Raw genomic sequence first — 21896 nt, 5'->3', positions numbered from 1 at the left:
ATAAAAGGCGGGCTCCAGAGCCTCACGTTCAGCAGCAGCGTGGACACCAACCAGTGAGTGTGGGCACGGGCAGACATGCAGGAGGCCACCCGGGTAGGGATGGGCGGGGCCCAGGCTGTGGCCAGGCTCTGAGTCCTGACTGTGTACCCTGCTCGCCCCCAGGAAGCCCAACACACTGAAGCAGAAGAACGGCTTCCCACCCAACTTCATCCACTCACTGGACTCCACACACATGATGCTCACCGCCCTGTACTGTTACAGGTGTGCTGGTCAGGGTCCTCGTGTGGGGGTGTAGGGGAGGGGCTCTGAGTATGAAGCTGGCCCTCTGAGGGTACCCCAACGTGCATGGACATTCTAGGTTTGGGCAAAGGTGTCTGGTTTATCCTGAGCTCCTCGGACCTGGTGGGAAGTATTGATGGTTGTTAGGAACAGCTGCTCACATGGTGGGGGGTGGTGTGTGTGGCTGTTCTGAGCCTGCTGTTCACTGGAGTTTTGTGTTACTGACCTCCCCTCCCCTTGGGTGGCTACCCTGGGATGGAGCCCTGTGGTGGACCAGGGCCCAGCATCAGCAGCCCCCTACAGGGAGCTGAGAATCAGGCAGCAGCTGGGGGTTGGTGGCAAAGAGGCATCTTCCTGAGAGAACTCGTCACCTACCCGCTGAGCGGGGCGTGCACACAGACAGCCGCTGGAGCGCGCAGGGGTGCAGGCAGGAGGAGGGTGGGCATCACTGAGTGGCGGGAAGGGGCTTGAGGTGAGAACTGGGTCAATGGTGGGGGTTGGGGGAGGTGTGGATTGTGAGGAGGGGACCTCGAGGTGCAGTGCCTCTATAGGAACCCCTCATTCTGGCTGCAGGAAGGGCCTGACCTTCGTCTCGGTGCATGACTGCTTCTGGACGCATGCGGCTGATGTCGGGGTCATGAACCAGGTGCGGCCCTGCGCCCACTAGCGGCTTCGCATCCCCAGCCTCCTCCCCACCCTGCCTAACCAGGGACCCCACTCTCCACGCTGCTTGGGTCTGGTTTCTGGCTGCTGATGCCCTCTGCCCCTGCTTCCGGTCCCCAGGTCTGCCGGGAGCAATTCGTCCGACTGCATAGCCAGCCCATCCTCCATGACCTGTCCAGGTTCCTCATCAAGCGGTTCTGCTCTGATTCTAGGTAAGGGCCCCCCTCCCACCCGCACTGCTACTGTCCTCTCTCCAGGCTGCCCTGGCCTCACCCCCACCCTGTCTTTGCCTTCAGAACCTCCAAGAGCATGTGGGTCTCCAGACTAAAGGACACTCTGCTGTCTGTGCCTCCGACAGGTGGGACCCCCGGCGGGGTGGCCACCCCTGTGGGCTGGGGGCAGGGCCCCCAGAGCCCACCCACAGTCTCCCTCCGCTCTGCAGGGACCTTTGACCTGGACCAGGTGAAGCGTTCCACGTTCTTTTTCAGCTGACTGCCGGGCCGCCCTGTACTCTAGTGTGAATAAAGGTCTGTCGCCACATGGGGGCTGCTGCCTGGGGAGGGGGGGCTACGTTCTGTGTCCCCACCGAGCAATCAGACGCGGCAGGCTGGGCGCCAATGCTGTCGTTTATTGCGCGGAATGGGGGTGTGGGAGTTAGTGGGGCGTGGGGGGTGCGGTGGGCGCTGCTGCCTCAGCTCGTCAGTACATTCATCACGACGGCGGGGACCCCCGGCCTCACCCCCACGCCGGGGCGCTGGAGGGAGAAGGGTGTGCCCGCTCCGGGGAGGTCACCGTGGATGCGCCTGGACAGGGACTAGGCTGGTTATTGCATGAGCGCAACGGAGGCAGCGGGAAGCCGGCAGGTCAAGTATTGCACTTAAAAACCAATCCTCGTCAGAGGGCGGGCGCGGGCAGCCTCCCCGGCCCTCTCCCCTCGGCCGCGGCCAGCCCGTCCCCCCTTAACAGTTGGGGGAACTGAGGCACCGAGGTGAAGGGAGCCCCCTCGCCCGTGCGCGGCTGCCGGGGGCAGGGGCGATGTGGGTGGGCGCAGGGCGATGGGGGGGTGGGGCACGGGGGCTGTTCCCACCTGCCCGGGCCGCCCGTCCGACTACAACTACCTACATCTCCTCTATGGCTTCTGGGGCAGGCGGCCCGGGCTGCGCAATGGCATGGCTTTGGTTTGGGTGACGGCCCCGCCCCATTTCGGGGCGGCGCGCGAGGGTCACAAGTTGGACGAAAGGCGTGAGCGCGCGGAGTCCAGCGGGTCGGGTCCGCCGGCGGTGCCCGGTGAGGGCGAGGCTGAGTCCCTACGGTCCGGGCTGGGCGCCGCGACCCGGGTGGCGGGCGTGGGCCCCAGGCGCGGCGTGGAGCTGCTGGCCGGTCGCGCCGTGGCCGCAGGGCCGGGTGCGCCGTGGGGCAGCGAGGGCTGCGAGGCAGACAGCGGGCGCGAGGCGCGGCTTAGGCGCCGCGCAGGTAGCGCAGGCCCAGCGCGGGGCGCAGCAGGGGAGCCGGGTGCGCCACCGAAGGGCGAGGTCCGCGGTGCCCTGGGGCTGGCAGGCGCGCCAGGGGGACTGGCTGCAGGGGCGGGTCCGGGTGAGGCGGCAGCAGTGGCGACAGTGGGCGCAGGCCCCGGGGGCAGGCGGCGCACGAGGCGCGGCGAGCCGAGTGCCAGGGGCCCAACAAGCGGGCGTGCGACTTGTGGACAGAAGCTCATGGCCACGGCCTGCTGCAGCGTGGCAATGGCTGAGGTGCCCTGTGGAGGTGGCGGTGGTGGCGGGAAGAGGCCGACACGCTGGCCCAGCTCAGCCTGCTGCACCATCTCGCGGTCATACTTGACAATCTCCTGGATGATGGCGTTCTCCTGGTTGTTAAACACGCCAGAGTTGAGGTCGTGCTGCACCTTGTGTAGCAGGATCGAGTTCTTCTTGCCTGGGGGCGAGGCGGGGGGAAGTGTCAGAGGTGCCAGCCTCTGCACAGCAGGCATGCCTGGGCGCCTCGTCCAACCAATAGGCCAGTGTCCCAGTGCCTGGTGTGCACAGCAAGCAGGTATTGGACCCTGATTGCACAGCCAGCGTGAACAGATTCCAGTATCTGCTGCATATAGAAAGCTGAAATTGTGCACCTACTGTATACAGAAAGCAGGAAGCAGGCACCTTTATGTGTAGCTAACATGTGGAATTCCTGCTTGTACACAGTCAGGAATTCCCGTGGCGTGCCTTGTGCGCTGCCTTCAGCATGCTGAAGGTCTATGGTATATGTAGCAAGCTGCTGTTGAGCACTTACTGTACATAGTACATATGTTAAGCACCTATTGTATAGAGCTACATTGTATGTGCTTGTTGTCTATAAACATACTGAGTGTTTTTTCTGTATCCTGGGAAGTCCTCTTTCTGTTGGCTCTCCTCCCCCCACACCCTCTCTCGGTCCTGCAGCCATTCATTGTGTCTGTTCCCAAACACGGTATCAAGGGCCTCCCTGACTCCTGCATCTAGTCTTCAGCTAGTGCTCAGCCATTTCTGAGATTACCCCTTCCACTGCCTCTCCCCGGTTCCCCAGGACACCCCCCAACACACACACAGGCAGGCTCCCAGAGTCCTCCTGTATATACACAGCCTCATAGGATACACATCTGATCAGGTCCTCCCCTGCCTGGAATCATCCATAGCTCCCTATTGCTTCTGAGTCCAAATGCCTTCTACCACTAGCTAGGGCTCTTGTGCCTGCCCACCCCTCTCAAGCCTCCCTCCTCCCAGCTTCCCTGACTCCCGGTAATCCAGGCCCCTTTCCCACCTCAGGGCCTTGGCACATGCTGTGTCCACTTCCAGGTCATGCCCTCTGTCTTTCTACTGGTAACACCTACTCATCTGGGTCTCTGCTTGGAATCACATGGAAGCTCCCTGCCCCCACACCTCTCCTCCGTGACAAGCCTGAGGGTGGCTGCCACATCCTCCTCAGGGGCCACATTGTCACCTCCTGGCACACAGCAGGTTCTCAAATACTTGCCTGCTGAGCAGAAATTTCCTCTTCCTTGGGAAACCCAGGCTGTATTTAGTCAAGGGAGAAAATGGGTTGGGGAATCTGGTCCCAAGACCAGAGAAGAGGCCCTGAGGGTCAGCTAGGCCATAGCACCACCACCCCCCAGACTGTCCCTGCTGGGCGGCCACTAAGGCTGACCGCTGTGTTGACTCACCAATGCGATCCAGGCGGTCAATGGCGACTGTCTCAAAGGCCCGCCTCATCATGGGGTACTCCTCCAGCACCTCATTGAAGTTGTCCACACTCAGCGAGTAGAGGCGGCAGTAGGTGTCGGCCCGCACGCTCGCCGTGCGCCGGCCCCGCGTCAGCAGGCAGATCTCTGCGTGTGGCCAGGGGCGGCGGCCTCACTGCTGGGCCATCCCCCAGGGCCCTTCCAGCCAGCGGAGCACCCCAGCTCCCCTCACCCAATCTGGGGTCCTTCCTGCTGCACCTGTGCCCCTAAGCTCGCCACCCTGGCCTCTGGCTCCCCACCAACACTCACCCCCAAAGTAGGAGCCATCAGACAACTTCATCTCCTTGTTGCCCTTGGTAAGCACACTGACCACGCCGTGTTGGATGAAGTACATCTTCTTGCCAATGGTGCCCTCACGGATGATGTAGTCGCCTGGCTGGAAGACCTCAAACTTGAGCTTGGTCAGCATGGCCGTGACGAAGTTGGGGTCAGCATTGGCGAACAGTGGCATGGAGGCCACCAGCTTCCGGCAGTTGAAGTTGACGATCTCCTGTGGGGGTGGGAGGGGGACAGTGTCAGGCTTCCCCATCTTATCCTCCTTTTGGAGGTTGCACCTCAAACTCTCCGAGGTCTGTGAAAGCAGTTGTACACTTCAGCCCAAAGACCAGCGTCTTAATAGGCAGTCACTGGAGGTTTTGCCAAGGACAGGATCAGGGAAAGATTCCCTACTGTTTAACTCTGTGTTGGCAACACTGGTCGATGCTGTTAGACATGGGAAAGCATTCCAGCATTATAAGAACTGGAAAGGAAAAAGTAAAATTATCTCTTTACTCTTTCTATTAATAGGACTGCCTGAAAAACCCAAAAGAGTCAATGGAAAACTATAACAAGGGAAGTTAGTCAAAATAGCAAGTGATTTTTAAAAAACAACATGAAAACCAAGAGCCTTAAAGTAAACGCATGGTGTAGAAGACAGGGTACCATTTATCTTTGGTGGAGAAGCTTCAGGGGATGGGAAGATTCCATGTTTGATCTGTGTAGGGATTACGTGCAGATTTTACTTGATAGAATGTCCATCAGGTGAGCCCTGATGACAGGAGGGGTACTTTTCTCTAAGGTACATTTCAGTAAGAAGGAGTGCTTAGCATAAAGAGAAAAACCCAGCTTTATGTACAAACAAAGCCACTCCAAAGAAGATGCAATGCGTGAGAAGACCCTGTATCCACCCAGATAAAGAGCTATATGAGGTGGCGTGGCATGAGTTTAACAAGACACGTCCAACCCTACATGAAGATGCACTGAAACCCCCCAAAGGCACAGAAGAGCCATGAACACGTGCCACTTACCATCTTTGACACAGGAGACACCCTTTCTCCCTGGGTAGGGCCACAGTGCACAGCCTGTGGAAATGCTGCCTGGCTCGCTTCTTAACAACCGGGGCTGTTCACTCAGAATACACAAGCAGAAACATCAGGAAACCCATGACAAAGAAGAGGAGGGGGCTTTCCTGGTGACTCAGTTGGTAAAGAATCCGCCTGCCAATGCAGGAGCCACAGCTTGGATCCCTGATGGGGAAGATCCCACATGCCATGGAGCAGCTAAGCCAGTGCACCGCAACTGCTGAGCCTGTGCTCTAGAGCTCGGGAACCGCAGCTACTGAGCCTGTGTGCCGCAACTACTGAAGCCCGCACACTCTAGATCCTGTGTCCAGGAAACAAGACACTGCAATGAGAAGCCTACACACTGTAGAGCCTGTGCTCTGAAACAAGAGAAGCTACCACAATGAGAAGCCTGCACACCGCAACTAGAGAAAAGCCTGTGTAGCAACAAAGACCCAGCTTAGCCCAAAATAAGAAAGAGCAGAGGACTCAGCCTCCAAGGCACCAAAACACACTGAAAACTTGTGACACAAACAGTGTGGGTTTGGTGCACACAAAGCAGACAGGCCTGTGGGCCAGATGAAAAGTCCAGAAACAGACCAGGCACGAGGGCGGTTCACCCAGAGCCTGAGGGTGCAGCCCCACAGCAGGAGAGCCTGGACCCTTCCTCACACCAGTTCCAGGACAGGTTCCAAAGGCATCGGGTCCACATGCAAAACGGGACCACACATATCGGAAGAAGACACAGGAGAATTTCTCTAAAACCTAGGTGTAGAGCAGGCAGGTGGTAGGTACCTGCTTTGTAGAGTGAGCATGTACTGCATGCCTGCTATACACAGAGAGGAGATATTGAAGACTTGTGTGCAGCAGTCAGGTTTGAGCACCTGCAGTATGCAGCAAGCGTACATGGAATACCTGCTGTACACAGCAAGCATACACAAAGCACCTGATGTATACAGCATAAAAATTCCACATGGGGGAGAAACCACAATCAGCAAGGTTTAAAGACAAATGGTGGGACTTCCCTGGCAGTCCAGTGGTTAAGATTTCACCTTCTGATGCAGGGCTGCAGCAGATTCAATCCCTGGTTAGGAAGCCAAGATCCCACACACCTTTTGGCCAGAAAACCAAAACGTAACACAGAAGCAATAGTGTAATAAATTCAAGGATGACTAAAAATGGTCCATGTCAGAAAAAAATCTCAAAAAAGACAAATGGTCACGGGGTGGAAATCTACATCACCAAGAGGTAAAGTCCTCCAGGTTTTTAGGGAATTCCCTGGCAGGTCCAGTGACTAGGACTCGATGCTGTCACTGCCAAGGGCCCAGATTTGGGTTGATTCTTAGTTGAGGAACCATCTGGCAGCCTCATGGTTTGGCCAAAAACAAAACAGTTACCAGAGGGGAAAGGGGTAGGTAATTGCAGAGTTTGGGATTAGCAGATATTATATGTAAAATAGATAAGGTCCTACTATGTAGCACAGAAAGCTCTTAACCTGTAATAAACCATAATGGAAAAGAATCTATAAGAGTGTGTATAGATAGATGAGTCATTGCTGTACACCAGAAACTGACACAGCATTATAAATCAACTGTGTGCTGTGCTAAGTTGCTTCAGTAGTGTCTGACTCTTTGCAGCCCCATGGACTGTAGCCCACCAGGCTCCTCTGTGGATTCTCTAGGCAGGTATACTGGAGTGGGTTGCTGTGACCTCCTCCAGGGGATCTTCCCAGAGGATCAACTATACTTCAATTAAAAATAAAATTTTCTAAAAAAGGCCAAAAGTTCCGAAGGAAAACAAAAGTTACGGACAATTCACAGAAACACAAGCCCTTGATCACAGGGAAACTCTCCCAAAAGAAGAGAATGCACCTGAGTGTAGCTCCTTGGGGCTCACCTCTCACTGAGCATTTGGGAACCAGCTCCCAGGGCATCCCTTGTGTCACCCTCAGGGATCGAAGGGTGTGCCCCTCCCTCGCCTCTCTGGGCGCCACGAGCTCCTCCCTCAATGCGAAGGATGGGCTCAGAGAGGGGGCGCTGGGAGTGCCGACACCTGGAGGCCCACAGGCGTCCATGGTTTTGTAAGAAAACGGATGGAGAGCCGGAGGAACCCGGTGGAGGGACAGGACAGAAGATGGCTATCTTCTGCCAATATCCAGTTTTGCCAGTTTAACTTGATGTAAATGTCTAAGTAAAGATCAAATACAGATCACCAGGAGCTCACTTCTCTCAGAACCCCCTACCTCCCGCAGGGGCCCGTTGAGCTCGCCGAGGATGCTGTCCTCGTCGAACATCTTGCCCTGGTAGCGGTGCTCGTAGTAGTCGTGGATCTTCTGGCGGAAGTCGGCTGGCAGCTTGTGGAAGGACATGTACTGCTCCACTTGCTTGTACTGTAACAGGATGGGGGGGCCTGGGTCAGCAGTGTCTGCTCCAGAGCCCCAGCCTGAGCGGGCCTCAGCTTATGACCACGACAACATGGGACACTCAGGGAATCTGAATTTCAGATGAATGGCTAAAATGCCCCTGATAATTTTAACCCTGGCAGTAAAAGTTAACTCCTGTGTCCTGAATATCTTCTGGCAACCCCTCCCACCACCCCTGACCCTTTGGTGGTCCCCTCCTCGATGATCTTTTTAGAAATCGCCAGCCCAGCCCCTCCTGAACAGGGCTGGGGGCAAGGGCACCAGTCAGGGGTGCCAGGCCCTACTGTCCCCAGGGTGGCACCCCTAGGGGAGCTCGGGCCCCGCTTCCGCCCTAGCCCCGCCCAGCCACAGCTGTCCTGAGCTCAGCGGAACCCGTGACGGCGGGCGGGTGGCGGCACCAGCTCGTGTTTGGGTGGGAGGCTGGTGGCTTCCGGACAGCCGGGGCGCCTGGCACCAGGCCCAGCTGACCCAGCCGACCTGACTGCTGGGCCACTGCTGGGGGTGCGGCAGCTGCTGGGCCAAGGCCAGCCCTGGGGTAGCAGTACAGGGACAGGTGGGGCAGGGTTTGGGGAACTGGGCCATCCTTGGCCCGAGGGAGGGGAAACTGAGGCAGAAGACTGATGCTGACCTCCAGGAAGTGCTGGTCTATGGGGCCACATTGGCCTCGCCCCAGGGAGGCTAAGTTCCAGGACATCCTTGCTTCCCAGAGGCCTCCCTTGTGTCCTTGAGCAACCCTACCACCCCCACCCTTCCTGGGACAGCCCAGAGACACCCCTCACCAAGGGGTCTCCTGGCCCTGTCCTTTCCCCGTCATTGGCCCCTGTGTCCCCTCTAGACTTCTTCCTCAGGGCTCTGAGCTTTCTCACTGTCCTTCTGTGAGCTGCTCCCCCCACCAAGGAGTTGGGGGGGATGTTCAGTCCTGATCACAGCCACAGACCCTTTTTAGGTCCCCATCCCCTCTACCCCTCTGGCCTCCATCCTGAGCACAATGCATGGAGCTGGAGGGACATGGGGTGGACCCCAGACCCTCGGGGGTTCCTCCCCCCTCAGACCTTCTCCTGGTACTGGCGCCTTGAGGAGTCCAGCGACTGGATGAGGGCGGTGGCGTGGCCAATGAACATGGCGTAGCAGGTGGCACCCACGATCATGCTCAGCATGGTCAGCCAGATGTCCGTCATGCTTTCTGGCGCCTGCCGCCCGTACCCGATGCACAGCATGTGGCTCATGGCCTTGAACAGCGCGAAGGAGTAGAGCTCGCTCCATGAGTGGTTCTGCAAGTCCAAGGGTGGGTGGTGGGCAGGGGCTCGAAGTCCCCAGGGAGCCTCTCGACAACCACCCCCCGCAGGGCCCTGCCTGCCCACCCTTCCCCAGGCATCCAGCTCCCTGTGTCCAGAGTCAACCAAGGGAAACTAGATTCAGGCAGCCAACGTGATGTGTACACATGTTACAGCAACTCAGCAGAGGGCCGGCATGAAGCCACCTCCCCACTTCATTCCTGGGGAAACAGGCTCCGAGCAGCTAGAGTCCAGCTCTGGGTGTTCAAGAGCCCTCACCACTTTACAACTTCTGATGAGTGTCTTTGAGGCCAAAGAATGGGGAAGTCCTGGGGACAGTGAGCTGAGGACACTGAACTGATCAGAGGGGCAGGGAGGAAGAGGCATCAGACAGGACCAGGAAGAAACCCACCACCCCCTGCCAGTCCTCAGTTGAACCAGCTAGGGGAGGGGCAGCAGGCCCCGTTCAGGAAATAGGACCACATGCCCGGGTGTCCGGCCAGACAATGAGCTGCCTCAGCCAGGCAGCTGTGCCAGGCGCTGGGCTGGGCGCCCAAGGGTTTTCCCTCCACTGCTCCCGCCCATCAATGCCCACCTGCCCTGTGCCCCAAATGCACCCCAGCGGGAGAAAGGCTTGTTAACAGTCTCAGCCAGAAAGCAATAGGTGCTCCTGAATCTCCCAATTTATTACTTCTCAAGACCGATGATACCACTTTCCCATTTGAGGACTATGATAAAATTGTCATTTAAACACATGGGTGCAAATAAAATGGGCTTCCCAGGTGGTTCAGTGGGAAAGAGTCCGCCTGCCAATGCAGGAGATGCGGGTTCGATCCTTGGGTTTGGAAAATCCCCTTGAGGAAATGGCAACCCATTCCAGTATTCTTGCCTGGAGAATCTCACAGACAGAGAAGCCTGGTGGGCTGCACTCCAGGGGGTCGAAAAGAGACATGACTAAGCAACAGCATGCACACACATGCGTGCAAATAAAAGAGTGGAATGGATCACAAAACAATAAGCAGATGACGTGATTTCTAGAGGGGAGAGGGGGACAAAAGCAGCTCTACTGCCCTCAAACGGCGAAGGATCTCCATAGTTCCGGACCTGCAAGGCTCCAACTGGGACAGCAGCCCAGAGGAGCGCTCACCACCAGAGGGGGTTTCAGGTGCCCTGTGCTCCAGGCACGCAGGAGGGACACGAGCGCCGGGCTCACCACCATGCCGTTGATGGAGACCCAGCAGTTGCGTGGGAAGTCCTGAAGCATGGGCACCAGGAACTGCAGGCAGCCATCCCAGTGGCAGAGGAGCAGCATCATGCTGATGAGGTTGCAGATGCGCATGACGGCGCTCGCCAGGTCGTAGGTCATGTGGAAGATCTAGGGGCGAGGCAGGGCAGCTCACGTGAGTGTCCGGCAGACCCATGGTTACTCATGCTCCAGCAGTGGGAAGACGCAGTCCCCAACGAGGGGCAGCCCTTGCCTCCTTGTAGCCCCCACTCCCCATAGGCCTCTCAAGGTAATGAAGTGCCCTAGACTAGAGAACATGGCCCCTTACCAGCCTGCCACCCAGGCACCAAATCTCTGCCTGGCCAGCCACCCAGTGTCCTCTCTGAGGACCACTGCCTCTTCCAGTGACCCAGTCCCCACCCACACCCCCCCGGCAGCCTGTCGCCGTCCTGGCAAGTGCTGGTGACTGAGCCCGTATGGTGGCCGAGGGTTGCAGAAGTCAGGTCACACTGAGTCCAGAAGTGGGTCTGAACTTGGGAGATAGGGTCATGACTTCACTTCTTGGGGCCTCAGTTTCCCCATTGCCAACAGGGCTGTGAAGTCTGCCTCTCACAGGGCAGAACGAAGGAAGGGCTGCAGATGTGTCAAGGATTCATGCAGTGCTTTCTGTGAACCCACTCCCCAGCAGGTAGGGGCTCCTGTGACCATGCCCCTAGCTCCCCGCCCCCAATCCGCCCAGGTTCCACCCGTGTTTCCCAGGCCCGTCTCGGCAGCTCCTGTAACCCCGCTCGGTGTACTCAATGACACCGCTACTCTTGTGTGTCTAATCCCGCCTGTCTTCTCATTGTAGTACGCCCCTGGACCCTGCAGCACCCCCCGCCAAGGGTCTCCCATCATGGCCCGGCCTTTTTGTTGCCGGTGCCTCCTATAGCCATCGCCTGGTCCCATCACAACGGCATCCTCACCCATCACCACCCCCTCGCCCATCACAACCCTGCCCCTACATCCCAGCCCAGTTCCAGCCCATTACGACCCCACTGACCCCACCCTTGCCTCTGTGCCCCAGCCCCACAGCCCCTGCCCACCAGCCCCGCAAAACCCCGCCCATGGCCTTGGCCCCACCCCTGAGCCCACGCAGAGCCACTCACCTCCTCCCACTGATGGATGTAGCGGATGAGGCGCGACAAGCGGAGCAGGCGCAGCAGGCTGAGGATCTTGGTGAAGCGCACGATGCGCAGGGCGCGGGCCGTCTTGTAGACCTCAGAGTCGATGCCTTTCTCCACGATGAGGAAGATGTAGTCCACGGGGATGGAGGATACGAAGTCCACCACGAACCACGTGCGCAGGTACTTCTTCTTGATCTTCTCGGGGTCCAGGATGATCTCCGTGTTGTCCTCGATCACAATGCCCGTGCGGAAGTTCAGCACCAGGTCCATGAGGAAGAATGTGTCCGAGACAACATTGAACACAATCCATGGGGCCGTGGTCTCGTCCTTGAAGAAGGTGATGCCCACGGGGATGATGATGAGGTTTCCCACCATGAAGAGCAGCATGGTGAAGTCCCAGTAGAACCTGGGGGCGAGGTGCAGTGGGTCACGACTCTGCCTTTGTGTGGGGCCCTCCTCTGAGCGCTTCTGCCTGCCCCATTGTGCACGCAGGTACCATTGAAGACCAGCCCAGAACTCGCATACTCCAGCGAAGCTGACAATTTGCCCCCACCCCGGGTCATAGTTGGTGAGGGCTTCCCAGATGGCGCTAGTGGTAAAGAACCTTCCTGCCAATGCAGGGGATGTAAGAGACACAGGTTCGATCCCTAGATTGGGAAGATCCCCTGGAGGAGGGCAGTATTCTTGCCTGGAGAATCTCATGGACCAAGGAGCCTGGAGGGTTATAGTCCGTGGGGTTGCAAAGAGTCGGAAATGGCTAAAGTGACTTAGCACGCAGGGCTAGTGTGGACCTTGCCTCCAGGAAGCCCTCCCACGTCCCAGATTGCACTCTACTGCTGCCTGGACTCCTCCAGCCCAGTTCCTCTCACAGGCCCAGCCTGACCGTCTTTCTTTGAAGAAGTCAGAGACCTAGAATAGCCACTCAAAAATTGACTAAATGTTTCCTGGGACCAAAAAGGTCCGATGTGCCTGGCATAAGGTTGGCATGCCAAAGGAAGTAAGGCTGAGCAGGGAGGGAGGAGACAAGGGAGAAGCTGGAGGGGTGGGGTGGGGATTGGCTCCAGGAGTGTTGGGTGGCTGGGTGGTGGCTGCAGGTATGGGATGGGTGCCAGACAGAGTGCAGGACCCCCACCCCCACTGGGTTTCCCTGTAGGGCACCGGAAGGTTGAGCAGGGGTCACTGGCTATCCCTCCATTTCTGAAAGCGCTCAGGGTACAGGGTGGGGGGCGGGGGGGGAGGCGCTGGAGACAGGGAAGAGGCTGGGGTGCCCCAGGGGCAGGGAGAAAGGAAGAGGAAGGCCTGGCAGGCAGAGCATAGGGCCAGGCGACAGAGGAACCTGAGTGACCCAACTTGGCCAGGCTTGGATGTTTCATGTGATAAATATGCCTAAAAGTGGGATGACTGGTTGCTTCTGCTGCCAGACCCACACACCCAGGACTGATAATGTGTGCCTGAGGTCAATTCCAGAATTCCACCTGGGAATGCTATGCTCTTTCGAAACGGCCTGTCATTTGAGGAATAAATCTATCAACAGCCGGGCACCGTGTCCTGAGTTCAACATTCACCCGTGAGGACAGATGGACGCAGCAAAGGCCACATGGAAAGATGCCCAGCCCTGCAACAAACAGGAATCAAAACTACTCAAGGCAAAACTGTCCGGCGCTGCAGAAAGTTAAAGTTACCATGTGGCCTGGCAATTCCACATGGGTCCTGGACCTACACCCAAGGATGGAAAGCAGGTATTCAAACAGACTGTTGTACACCAGTGTCCACCATGGCACGACTTACAGTGGCCAGAATTGGAAACAATCCATGCATCCATCAGTGGATGAACACATAAACATAATGTGTTCCCTCCACACATGGGAGCATCACTCAGCCACAAAAAGGGGAGAAGCCCTGATACTCGCTACCACGTGGATGGACCCTGAGAACATGGTACTCAGTGAGAGAAGCAGACACAGGAGGACACGTGGGGTGTGATTCCACTGATGGGAAACGTCCAGAACAGGCAGATACACAGACACAGAGAGTGGGTTCCTGGTTGTCAGAGGCTAGGGAGTTTCTGTTTGGGAAGATGAAAATGTTCTGGCAAGGATGAAAGGTGGTGATTGAGCAACATTGTGAATGTACTTAATGTCACTTGACTGTATGCTTTTAAATGGTTAAAGGCCAAATGCTATGTTGTATTTATGTTAACACATGTATACAAGAGAACACCGAGGACCAGGATCTTAGCGATGAAGGGATGCCCCAGATCGGGGTCTGAGGCCACATTCCCTGTCAAGATTCAGACAAAGGATGGTCTAAAATTCAGAACAGAGTCCTTTGTTTGATTTTGCCTCTCACAGTGCAGGGAGAGACGCCCACCCTGAGGTGGGTGTCCTGGGCCATCTGGTAGGCCAGGCGCCCTCCCCATGATGGCCAGAGTCCCCAAGTCCTCTTGGAGAAGATTCTAGTGTATGCAGGCAGGACAGGGCTAGGGAACCCTCAAAGCCTGCCACTTCCTGGACCTCCCTCAGACAGAAAGAGACTGAGGTTCCCAGGGGCTGGAGGGACTCCCCCAAATTAGCAAAAACTAACAGAAAGGTATAAACAGCAGTGCTGACCTGACTACAGTGAGCACCCTGATTTGGGAGACACTGTGGGTTGGTTCTCTTGGGAGCAGCCCTGTTAGGGAAGAGGAAGCCTGGTGGGCTGCTGTCTATGGGGTCGCACAGAGTTGGACACGACTGAAGCGACTTAGCAGCAGCAGCAGCAGCATAGCACCTCACCTGCCCAGTAACCCAGGCCTTCCACTTCGGGGAACTGATCCCAAGGAAATCATCCAAGAGGAAGAGAAAAAAATTAAAAAGTGATTTGTAACAAGATGTTCACAGCAGCCTGGTCTGTGAGAGCCAAGCCTGGAAAGGACCCAAAGTCCAAGACGGTGGTGACAACAGCCAGGTCTGGGCTTCTGCCCACTGGCAAGTGTGACCTTGGCAAGTCCCTCCAGCCCCTGGGAACCTCAGTCTCTTCTTCTATCTGTTTGGGAGGAGCCCAGGGAAAGGCAGGCTTTGAGGGTCCCCTGGCCCTGTCCACCCACACGTGCTGAGGGCTTCTCCCAGTGGCCATGGGGACTCCAGCTGGGAAACCCACCTTGGGGTGGAGATAGATGGAGACCTTTAGAGATGAAAGTGTCAACATGATCTGGGGTGAGTGATAAGGGCAGAACAAAGGACTGCTCCAAGTTCAAAGCCTTCTTTACATAAATCTAGAGCAGATGTAGGGCTCAGACCTCTGATCTGCATCATCTACTCAGCCTTGAGACCCCCAGGACCCAAGACCCAACCTGACCGAGGGGCCTCACCTGCCTGCTCCCTACCTCCACCCCCAGCATGTCCACAGCAAAGCTCCTAACCCCCCCGCTTTCTGAATTGAGACCTTCTCCCCCAGCCCCAGTTTTGGGGTTGAAGGGCTTATGCCTGAGGACAAAGCAAGTAGGAAAGAGTAACTAAAGGCCAGTGAAGAAGAAACCTCCAGAGAGCCCAGAAACTCATGAGAGGGGGTTAGAAACAGTCTAAATTGGGGGGCCTAGAAATCCCCAGGGTGGGGCAGAAAGTCTAAATGGCCAGAAGCAGAAGTGCTTCTCCTCCCCAGGTGACACATCACAGACATTCTCTCCTTTTGTTCTGCGGTCAGGGTGTGGGTAGGGGGGCAGGTGTGGGCAGACACCACACTTCCCTACTGACAGACCAGAGAGGTGGCCCAGGCTTGGGATGCGGGGCCAGAGACCTGAGAGCCAGCCTGCCACCCCTGGGCCTGTCCTGTCTACTGCCCACACTGCCAGGAACTCCACCTTCAGGCCTGAGCCCTGGCCAGTGCCCCTTGGTCACTGAGAACTATCCCTGGCTGCCCAGGGTCTCAGCCTCATCCCTTTCAGCCAACGCGGTCCTCCTGGAGGTGGGCAGGAGGAGGGGACTGAGGCCTGGGGTATAGGTTCCAGGCCCCCCTCCCCTGTACCTCCACGTCTCCTGGGCCTGCCTGCCCCCTTGGGCTGTGCAGCCCCAGGGCTGATCACTCTCTTCTGAGCCTCCATGCCTTATCTGCCCAATCCCAGCAGCCCCTCCTACAGTAGGCCATCTCAGAGACCTCCAAAGACCCAGAGATGCCCTCCCATGACCCAGAGGTGTCCTCCCCAGAACTCATGGACCCCCCCTGGGACCCAGAGACTCCTCAGGACTCAGAGACCTCCCCCAGGACCCAGATACCTCCCAGTATCCCCAGGACTCAGAGACCCCTGAGACCCAGAGACATCCCCCAGGACCTAGAGACTCCCCGGGACCCAGGGACCCTTGGGACCCAGAGACCCCTCCCACCAGGACCCAGGGAACCCCCCAGGACCCCAAGAGCTTCCAGGACAAGGTCAGGGCTTCAGGGTCTGGGGTCACAGCTACCTCAGTTACCCAGGGTCTTTGGGGATGGTAATTAAACCCTGTACGGAGAAGTCCTCCCGAACAAACAGACCCCATGAGAAAACACTCAGACCCTGGTTCCCACCTGTGCCCAGATAGGAACTGGGCCCTGAAAGACAGCAAGGCCAGGGCTCCTGGGCAGGAAGTGGGGGGCTCAGCACAATGACCCCAACACTCTGTGAACAGGAGCACTCAGAACCCTCTCCCAGGTGGTTCTGATGTCAGTGGGGCCCACCGGGAGCCCAGCACCTGCTCCAGCAGCTCTCCGGCCTTTCTTTGTGCAGATGGAGAAACCGAGGCTGGAAACGGTTAAGTGACAGAAGCCAGGCAGTCAGACCTCAGGACCAGAGCTGGGGACCACGTGATCACCCTCCTATCTCCAGTGCTCCAGGCCCCTCCCTTCAACTCTGGAAACTGGACAAGCAGCCTGTGCTTCCAGGACCGGGCAGGCAGGACCAGGAGAGGGGCCGGTAGGGGCATCCCAGGAGCCTGAAGCTGCTGGCCATGGACACGGTGAACAAGGGCAGCAGCTCCCTCCGTTCCAGGTTGGAGAACCAAGAACTGGGCAGGAGGCAGTCTAGGAATTATGGATCAGATCAGGCAAATCCCAGGGGATTAGGGGCTGGAGGTCTGCAATTAAGGATGAGCCTGGAGGGGTGGAGGGTGGGGTGGTGGAGGATTAGGGCCTGAGCCTTTGGACATGAGTTACAGATCCCAGGCAGGTGTCAGTGATCTGGAAAGGGAGACTCCCCGGGGGAGGATTCCTGGGTGATCCCAAGACAGGGCAGACTGTGGGGCCAACTGGGTGCCAGGCCAGGGGGACACGTGGTGACCAGACAAACCTGTCAGTCCCTCGGGGCCCCAGCCCAGGTGGGGAGCTGGATGTTCCACACAGACAGAAAAATGACTGGGATGCTTCAGGGGGGCTGCTTTAGCCAGGATGAATCAGGAGGGCTTCTCAGAGGAAGTGGCATGTGGGCAGAAGATGGAGAAGGGCCGCTAGGCAAAGTACAGGGCACTGCACCCTGGGCCCAGGGAACAGCCAGCAAAGAGTTTGCCTTTTGGGCAGCTGGAAGGTCTGGGGCTGGAGCAGGGGCATAAAGGGAGGTGAAAAGCGATGAGAGGTGTGGGAGCCGGGCTCTGTGGGGCTGTGGGGGCCATGGCCAGAGTGAGTTTAAAGTAAGAAGGACAAACATCCCTGCCAGGAAGGGGTGGAGGGTAGTGTTCAGGCAGAGGTGGGGTGGCCTGTGCTCACTGTGTTTGGGGGAAGTGAAGCAGGGTTTTTCCTGAGCAAGTGAGTAGCAGAGGAAGCTAGCTTATATAAAGTGAACTCTCCCAGCATTCCCCCTGAGCCCCCAGGTCATGCCCAGGCCCTGGATGTGGACACAGGGCATAGGTGTGTGACAATCTAAAGCAGGGAATTCAAGGACCAGAAGCTCCAACTTCAGGCAGGAACCCCGTAGAGTGACAAGGGGCCCCGACCCCCTATAGGGACAGTGAAGCTCCCTTCCTCCCTGCTGGGTGGGCCTGGGCCACAGGTCTTCCACCTGGGAAATGGGTATGTCCACTGCCCCCAACTCTGAGTGCTGGATTCAGAACCAGGGAAGCTCTGAGCCCCGTTCCTGTCTTGCCTCCCCTCCCCACCCCACCCCACCCCCACCACCCCTGGGATAATTCAGGGCTTATTCTCATGAGCTGACGCATCCTGATCTCCCGCTGATCCATAGGGCCATCTGGGGCAGGAGAAGGCCTCTAGTCCTATTGGATCTTCAGGCCAGTCCTCTACCACCCCAGGCTCTTGGGGTCCCCTAGGGTGTCACAGATACAGGCCAGCATCCACAGGACCTGGCTTTGTCTGAACTCTGCTGAGGGCCAGGAAAGGGACCCACTTCTCTTTTCCCTGCAAAATCAGGCCTTCTGGTGGCACACAATTTGGGAACATTGAGCAGCAGGAGAGACTCAGGTCAGAACTCAGAGGAGCTTACAGACTTGGAAACAGGATGAAAGGCCCTGGGAAGCCACCGCCCATACTCTTTCTGGGGAGATAAGGCCACTGGCCCCCCATCCCAGACATGCCCAGGCCCCCACTCAACCACAGCTGCCTTGATCCCCAAGTGATCACCATCCGAGGAGGTGAAGAAAGTGGCAGAAGGAGTGGATGGTCCAGAGTGGGAGAGCTTCCTGTTGTTCCTGGAACATGCTTTTCCCCTCCCCAACCCCACAGACGCTCGTAGACTGTATCCAGGCGCCAGCTCTAGGGTTACCCACAGCCCCATGAAAAAGTGAAGACATGCCAGAAAGGGTTGGGGCTGGTCCTAAGCTGCCAGGAAATGGGGCTCATGACCTGACTCTCGGCCTCACCTGGCACCCACATGGGCCCCTCAATGGGCTCCCCAAATCATCCTGGGCCCCCCTGCATGCCAGGCCCCAGGAAACCATGGTGGGGGAGTGTGTGAAAGGCCGGTAAGCGTATCAAGGGGGAAAAGGCCACTTCCAAGTGCACAGGTGGTGCAGACACAAATCAGATCAAGAGAAGTGGGGTACACCTTGAATTTGGGGAAACTGAGGCAGGGAAGCCTGGGAAGGGCTGCAGGCTATACACAGGGACTTCAGGCCTCACTGCAGACTTCCCCAGCCCCTCCGCAGCCTGTTCCAGACTTTGTACTCCTCTCTCCAAGCCTTGGTCTGGTCACCTGCCTCAAGAGCCCTCCTCCCCGAGGCCTCTGCAGACACTCCCTCTCCCTGGAAGCCCTCGTGGTCCTTGGAGTGAGGCATGGCTGCAGCTGTTCCAGCTCATCAAACGTGAATTGTCCTGTCGTCCGTGCCAGACAGGTGCCAGGTCAACCTGAACAAAGTTGTTGCTCAAGGAAGTGGTCCTGGGGCTGGTGTGGGAGCCTTGGCCTCTTGGCCTCATTTCCCTTCTCAGTCGTGTCCAGGGCTCACCTGGGCACCAGCGTGGACAGTGTCTGCACCATCAGGTCATCAGCACAGACAGAGCCAAGTGTGGACAAGCAGATCCAAGGACCCTCCCTGCTGCTCTATGAATGGTTCTTAAAACTAACACACACCCATGAACACAGGATGCCTTTGTTCCTCTTGTTTCTTCTTGGCCTGGACGGGACATGGCCAGAAACCAGCGTGCCTGACAATCCAAAGTGTGGATTCAGAGGCTAGCCTCCCTAGGCGTGAATCCCCATTCTACCTGGCTTGGGACTAGCTGCGTGGCTTTGGGCAAGTGAATTTACCTCTTTGTGCCCCTCTCCTGGTGTGTAAATTTGGGGTAGCTGCACTCCAACTTGGCAGGATCTTAGGGTTTTTACCTTGACTGGCTTACCTTGTCCCAGCTACAGGCCACATATGCCCCTTCCCTCGCCCCCACCCCATTGATCACCCCCAGTTTACAATGTATCTGCCCAGGGACACACGAATGACTGTGTGGGACAGGCAGAAGGATGGGGACATCCAGCTCCTTCTCCCAGCACCACCATCCCTTCTGCAGCTGAGAGGAAGCTTGGGCTACCCACTGCCCTGGGGAAGCTGCAAACAGACGTGCTGGAGGGGACAGGGGAATGACTACTTTCTGCAGCTACCTCCCGGTGCCCACATGTCCCCCATATCGCTTTCCAGCCAGCTGGTGTTAGCCCCCGGTTCACAGGGGGACCAGGTGGGCCAGAGAGCCCTGGAAGTCAAGTCCATCCCCATTTCACAGACCAGAACCATCTACAGAAGGATGCAAAGCCCCCAGGCAGGTCAGGACCATCCAGAGGCCCCCCCGCCGCCCCCCGCCACCCCATCAGGACGTGACCCTGAGACCTCTGCCCCTGGCCTCTCCCCAAACCCAAACCTCTAGTCAAGGCTGCACTCACCTCCCAGGAGGGTCTGAAGGGTGAGGAGCTGGAATCATGGACTTTCCTCCAGTCTCTACCCCTGACTTGTGTCCCTGGGCCTCCGTTTCCCCAGCCGTCCAGAGAAAGGGAGAGTCCCGCAGCCCCCTTTCCCAGCTCTGGGGGTCCAGGAGCAAAAGACCTCCGACTCCAGAAGAGGGGAGACCCGAGACCCGCGGAAGGAGAGGACCCGCAGGCCTCCGGACTGCTGTCCGTGGTGCTGAAACCGCATCCTCCCTGGGAGCCACAGCCAGTAGGCGAGCGGAGTGGGGCACACAGACCCTGTGCACCCTAGCTCACACACTCCAGTAAGGGACACATCATCTCACACACACACACACACACACACACACACACACACACACACACACACACACCATCTCTCCCCAACATACAGCCGCGATCTGCCGTGCAGACACACCCCCCAGAGCGCTCGGCCCGCGCCCCCAGGACCCCCGTCCCCCGCAGTCACATGCTCTTGATCACACACACGGACTGCAGTGACAGGCATCGTTCTCACTCGCAGGCCACACAGCGCACGCCCAGGAACGGAACTGCAAACAAACGCGGCATGACCCTGCTCCAGCCTCGCTCTGAGCCTTTCCACGCACCAGCCGGCTCCACATCGACAACCCAACCACCGACACCTGGGCACGCCACCCGGCCTCCAGAGCTGATAAGGCTGAGAAGACACGGCCGTGGGATACCAGCACGCTCAGCATCTACTCCTCGCGCAACACCCAGGCCCAGGGACCCGGGGCGCGCCTCTCTGCGGCGTGGGGCGCAGGTGGAGACCGTGGGATCCGGCGTGTCCGCTTAACCCTTTCTCCGCCAGCCTCTACGGGGCGCGTCCTTCCTGGGCGCCCTTCCTTCCTCCTTCCTTCCGCTCCTCCGCCTCCCTGGCGCCCACGTTCCCCTCTATTCGTCCTCTCCGCCCCTCTGCGCTCAGACCCTGGTCCTGCGGCCCGTGACGTGCGCCCACTCGAAGGGCGGAGAATGTCAGGTTGCGTGGGAGGGGGCGCGCCAGGGTCATGGCACGAGCCTGCGTGCAACTCCCAGCGCCCCTCCAAGGGCGGCGCCTTTGACGCCCAGGTCCTTCTGGGGCGGGTCCCGGACTCTCCCGAGGTCACTGAGGGGGGCCCGAGGTCACCCGTGGGGCGCACCGCCCCGCCCTTCCAAAGCGCTCCCAGGACGGCCTCCGCGCGCGTCCGCTCGTTGTGCCCCTCCGCGCAGGCCAGCTGGCCCTCCGAGCGACAGTACCTGAAGTCGCTGTAAGGGTGGATGATCCAGGCCCCCGCTGACTTAACGCGCTCCTGCTCGCGCTCCACGGCCTTCTGACTGCCGAACATCCGCAACGAGAACTTGTTGACGCCCGGCTGCAGGAGCGCGCCGAACTGGCGCTGCATGAAGCTGGCCTGGCTGCCGCGCGACTCCCCCGCCGGGCCCGCCTCCTCGCTGCCCGCCTCGTCCGCCGGCCCGGGCCCCGGGGCTGCCCCGCGGCACGAGAACGACACCTTGGGACCCCGCGCCGGGCCCTCGGACCCCGCGGGGCTGCACTGCGGCTCGCCGCGCCCGCACTCGCCGTTCGGGCTGCCCTTGGCCGTGCTCGCGGCGCCCGGGGTGCCCGGGCGGCCGCAAGAGCTGTCTCGGCTGCGGAGCCGGGCCCGCGGGCCGCTCTCATCTGCTGCCTCCGGGGGCGCCGCCTCGGTCCGGGGCGCCTGCTGAGGGGGCGCCGGTCCGAGCCCCGGAGGGGGCGCGGGTGGTGGCGGCGGCGGCGGCTGCTGCTGGGGGGCCGCGGGCGGCGGCGGCGGCGGCGGCGGCCCCGGCGCGGGGGTCGCGCCCGGGCTCTCCCCGGGCCGCCCGCCGCCCCCGCGCGCGTCCATGGCGAGGCGGCGCCGGGCAGTGCGGAGCGGAGCCGCCGCCGCCGCCGCCGGCCGGAGCC

General features: G+C 58.8%; 2 protein-coding genes across 5 annotated transcripts in view; one reads left to right on the top strand and one right to left on the bottom strand.

The window, feature by feature from the left end:
• POLRMT (RNA polymerase mitochondrial) overlaps positions 1-3314 on the top strand; it is a 15213-nt gene extending 11899 nt beyond the window's left edge. For all 4 annotated transcript variants that reach the window (XM_070793422.1, XM_070793419.1, XM_070793421.1 and 1 more), the window contains 6 exons: positions 1-53; positions 163-261; positions 853-925; positions 1063-1154; positions 1239-1300; positions 1385-3314. In XM_070793422.1, the coding sequence (XP_070649523.1) occupies positions 1-53; positions 163-261; positions 853-925; positions 1063-1154; positions 1239-1300; positions 1385-1434 (429 nt within the window). In that variant the 3' untranslated portion in view covers positions 1435-3314. The remainder of the gene's footprint in view (positions 54-162; positions 262-852; positions 926-1062; positions 1155-1238; positions 1301-1384) is intronic.
• On the bottom strand, positions 1551-21896 carry HCN2 (hyperpolarization activated cyclic nucleotide gated potassium and sodium channel 2). The gene is made up of 8 exons (XM_019963486.2): positions 21215-21896; positions 11599-12022; positions 10439-10600; positions 9004-9222; positions 7772-7918; positions 4460-4700; positions 4133-4297; positions 1551-2871 (listed from the first exon to the last, which is right to left on the bottom strand). Exons 1-8 carry the CDS (start codon positions 21835-21837, stop codon positions 2165-2167), a joined length of 2688 nt encoding a protein of 895 aa, XP_019819045.2. The 5' UTR covers positions 21838-21896; the 3' UTR covers positions 1551-2164.

This window comes from Bos indicus, chromosome 7, assembly GCF_029378745.1.
Source record: "Bos indicus isolate NIAB-ARS_2022 breed Sahiwal x Tharparkar chromosome 7, NIAB-ARS_B.indTharparkar_mat_pri_1.0, whole genome shotgun sequence".
Taxonomy (NCBI): Eukaryota; Metazoa; Chordata; class Mammalia; order Artiodactyla; family Bovidae; genus Bos; species Bos indicus.
This window is presented reverse-complemented; position numbering and strand designations above follow the sequence as displayed.

Excerpts from the sequence above, each read along its gene's own strand:
- HCN2 (XM_019963486.2), bottom strand. The coding sequence starts at position 21,837 with ATGGACGCGCGCGGGGGCGGCGGGCGGCCCGGGGAGAGCCCGGGCGCG. Across the intron at positions 12,023-21,214 it reads CACCCTTACAGCGACTTCAG|GTTCTACTGGGACTTCACCA; the intron begins GTACTGTCGCTC and ends CCTCGCCCCCAG. Across the intron at positions 7,919-9,003 it reads GGCGCCAGTACCAGGAGAAG|TACAAGCAAGTGGAGCAGTA; the intron begins GTCTGAGGGGGG and ends ATCCTGTTACAG.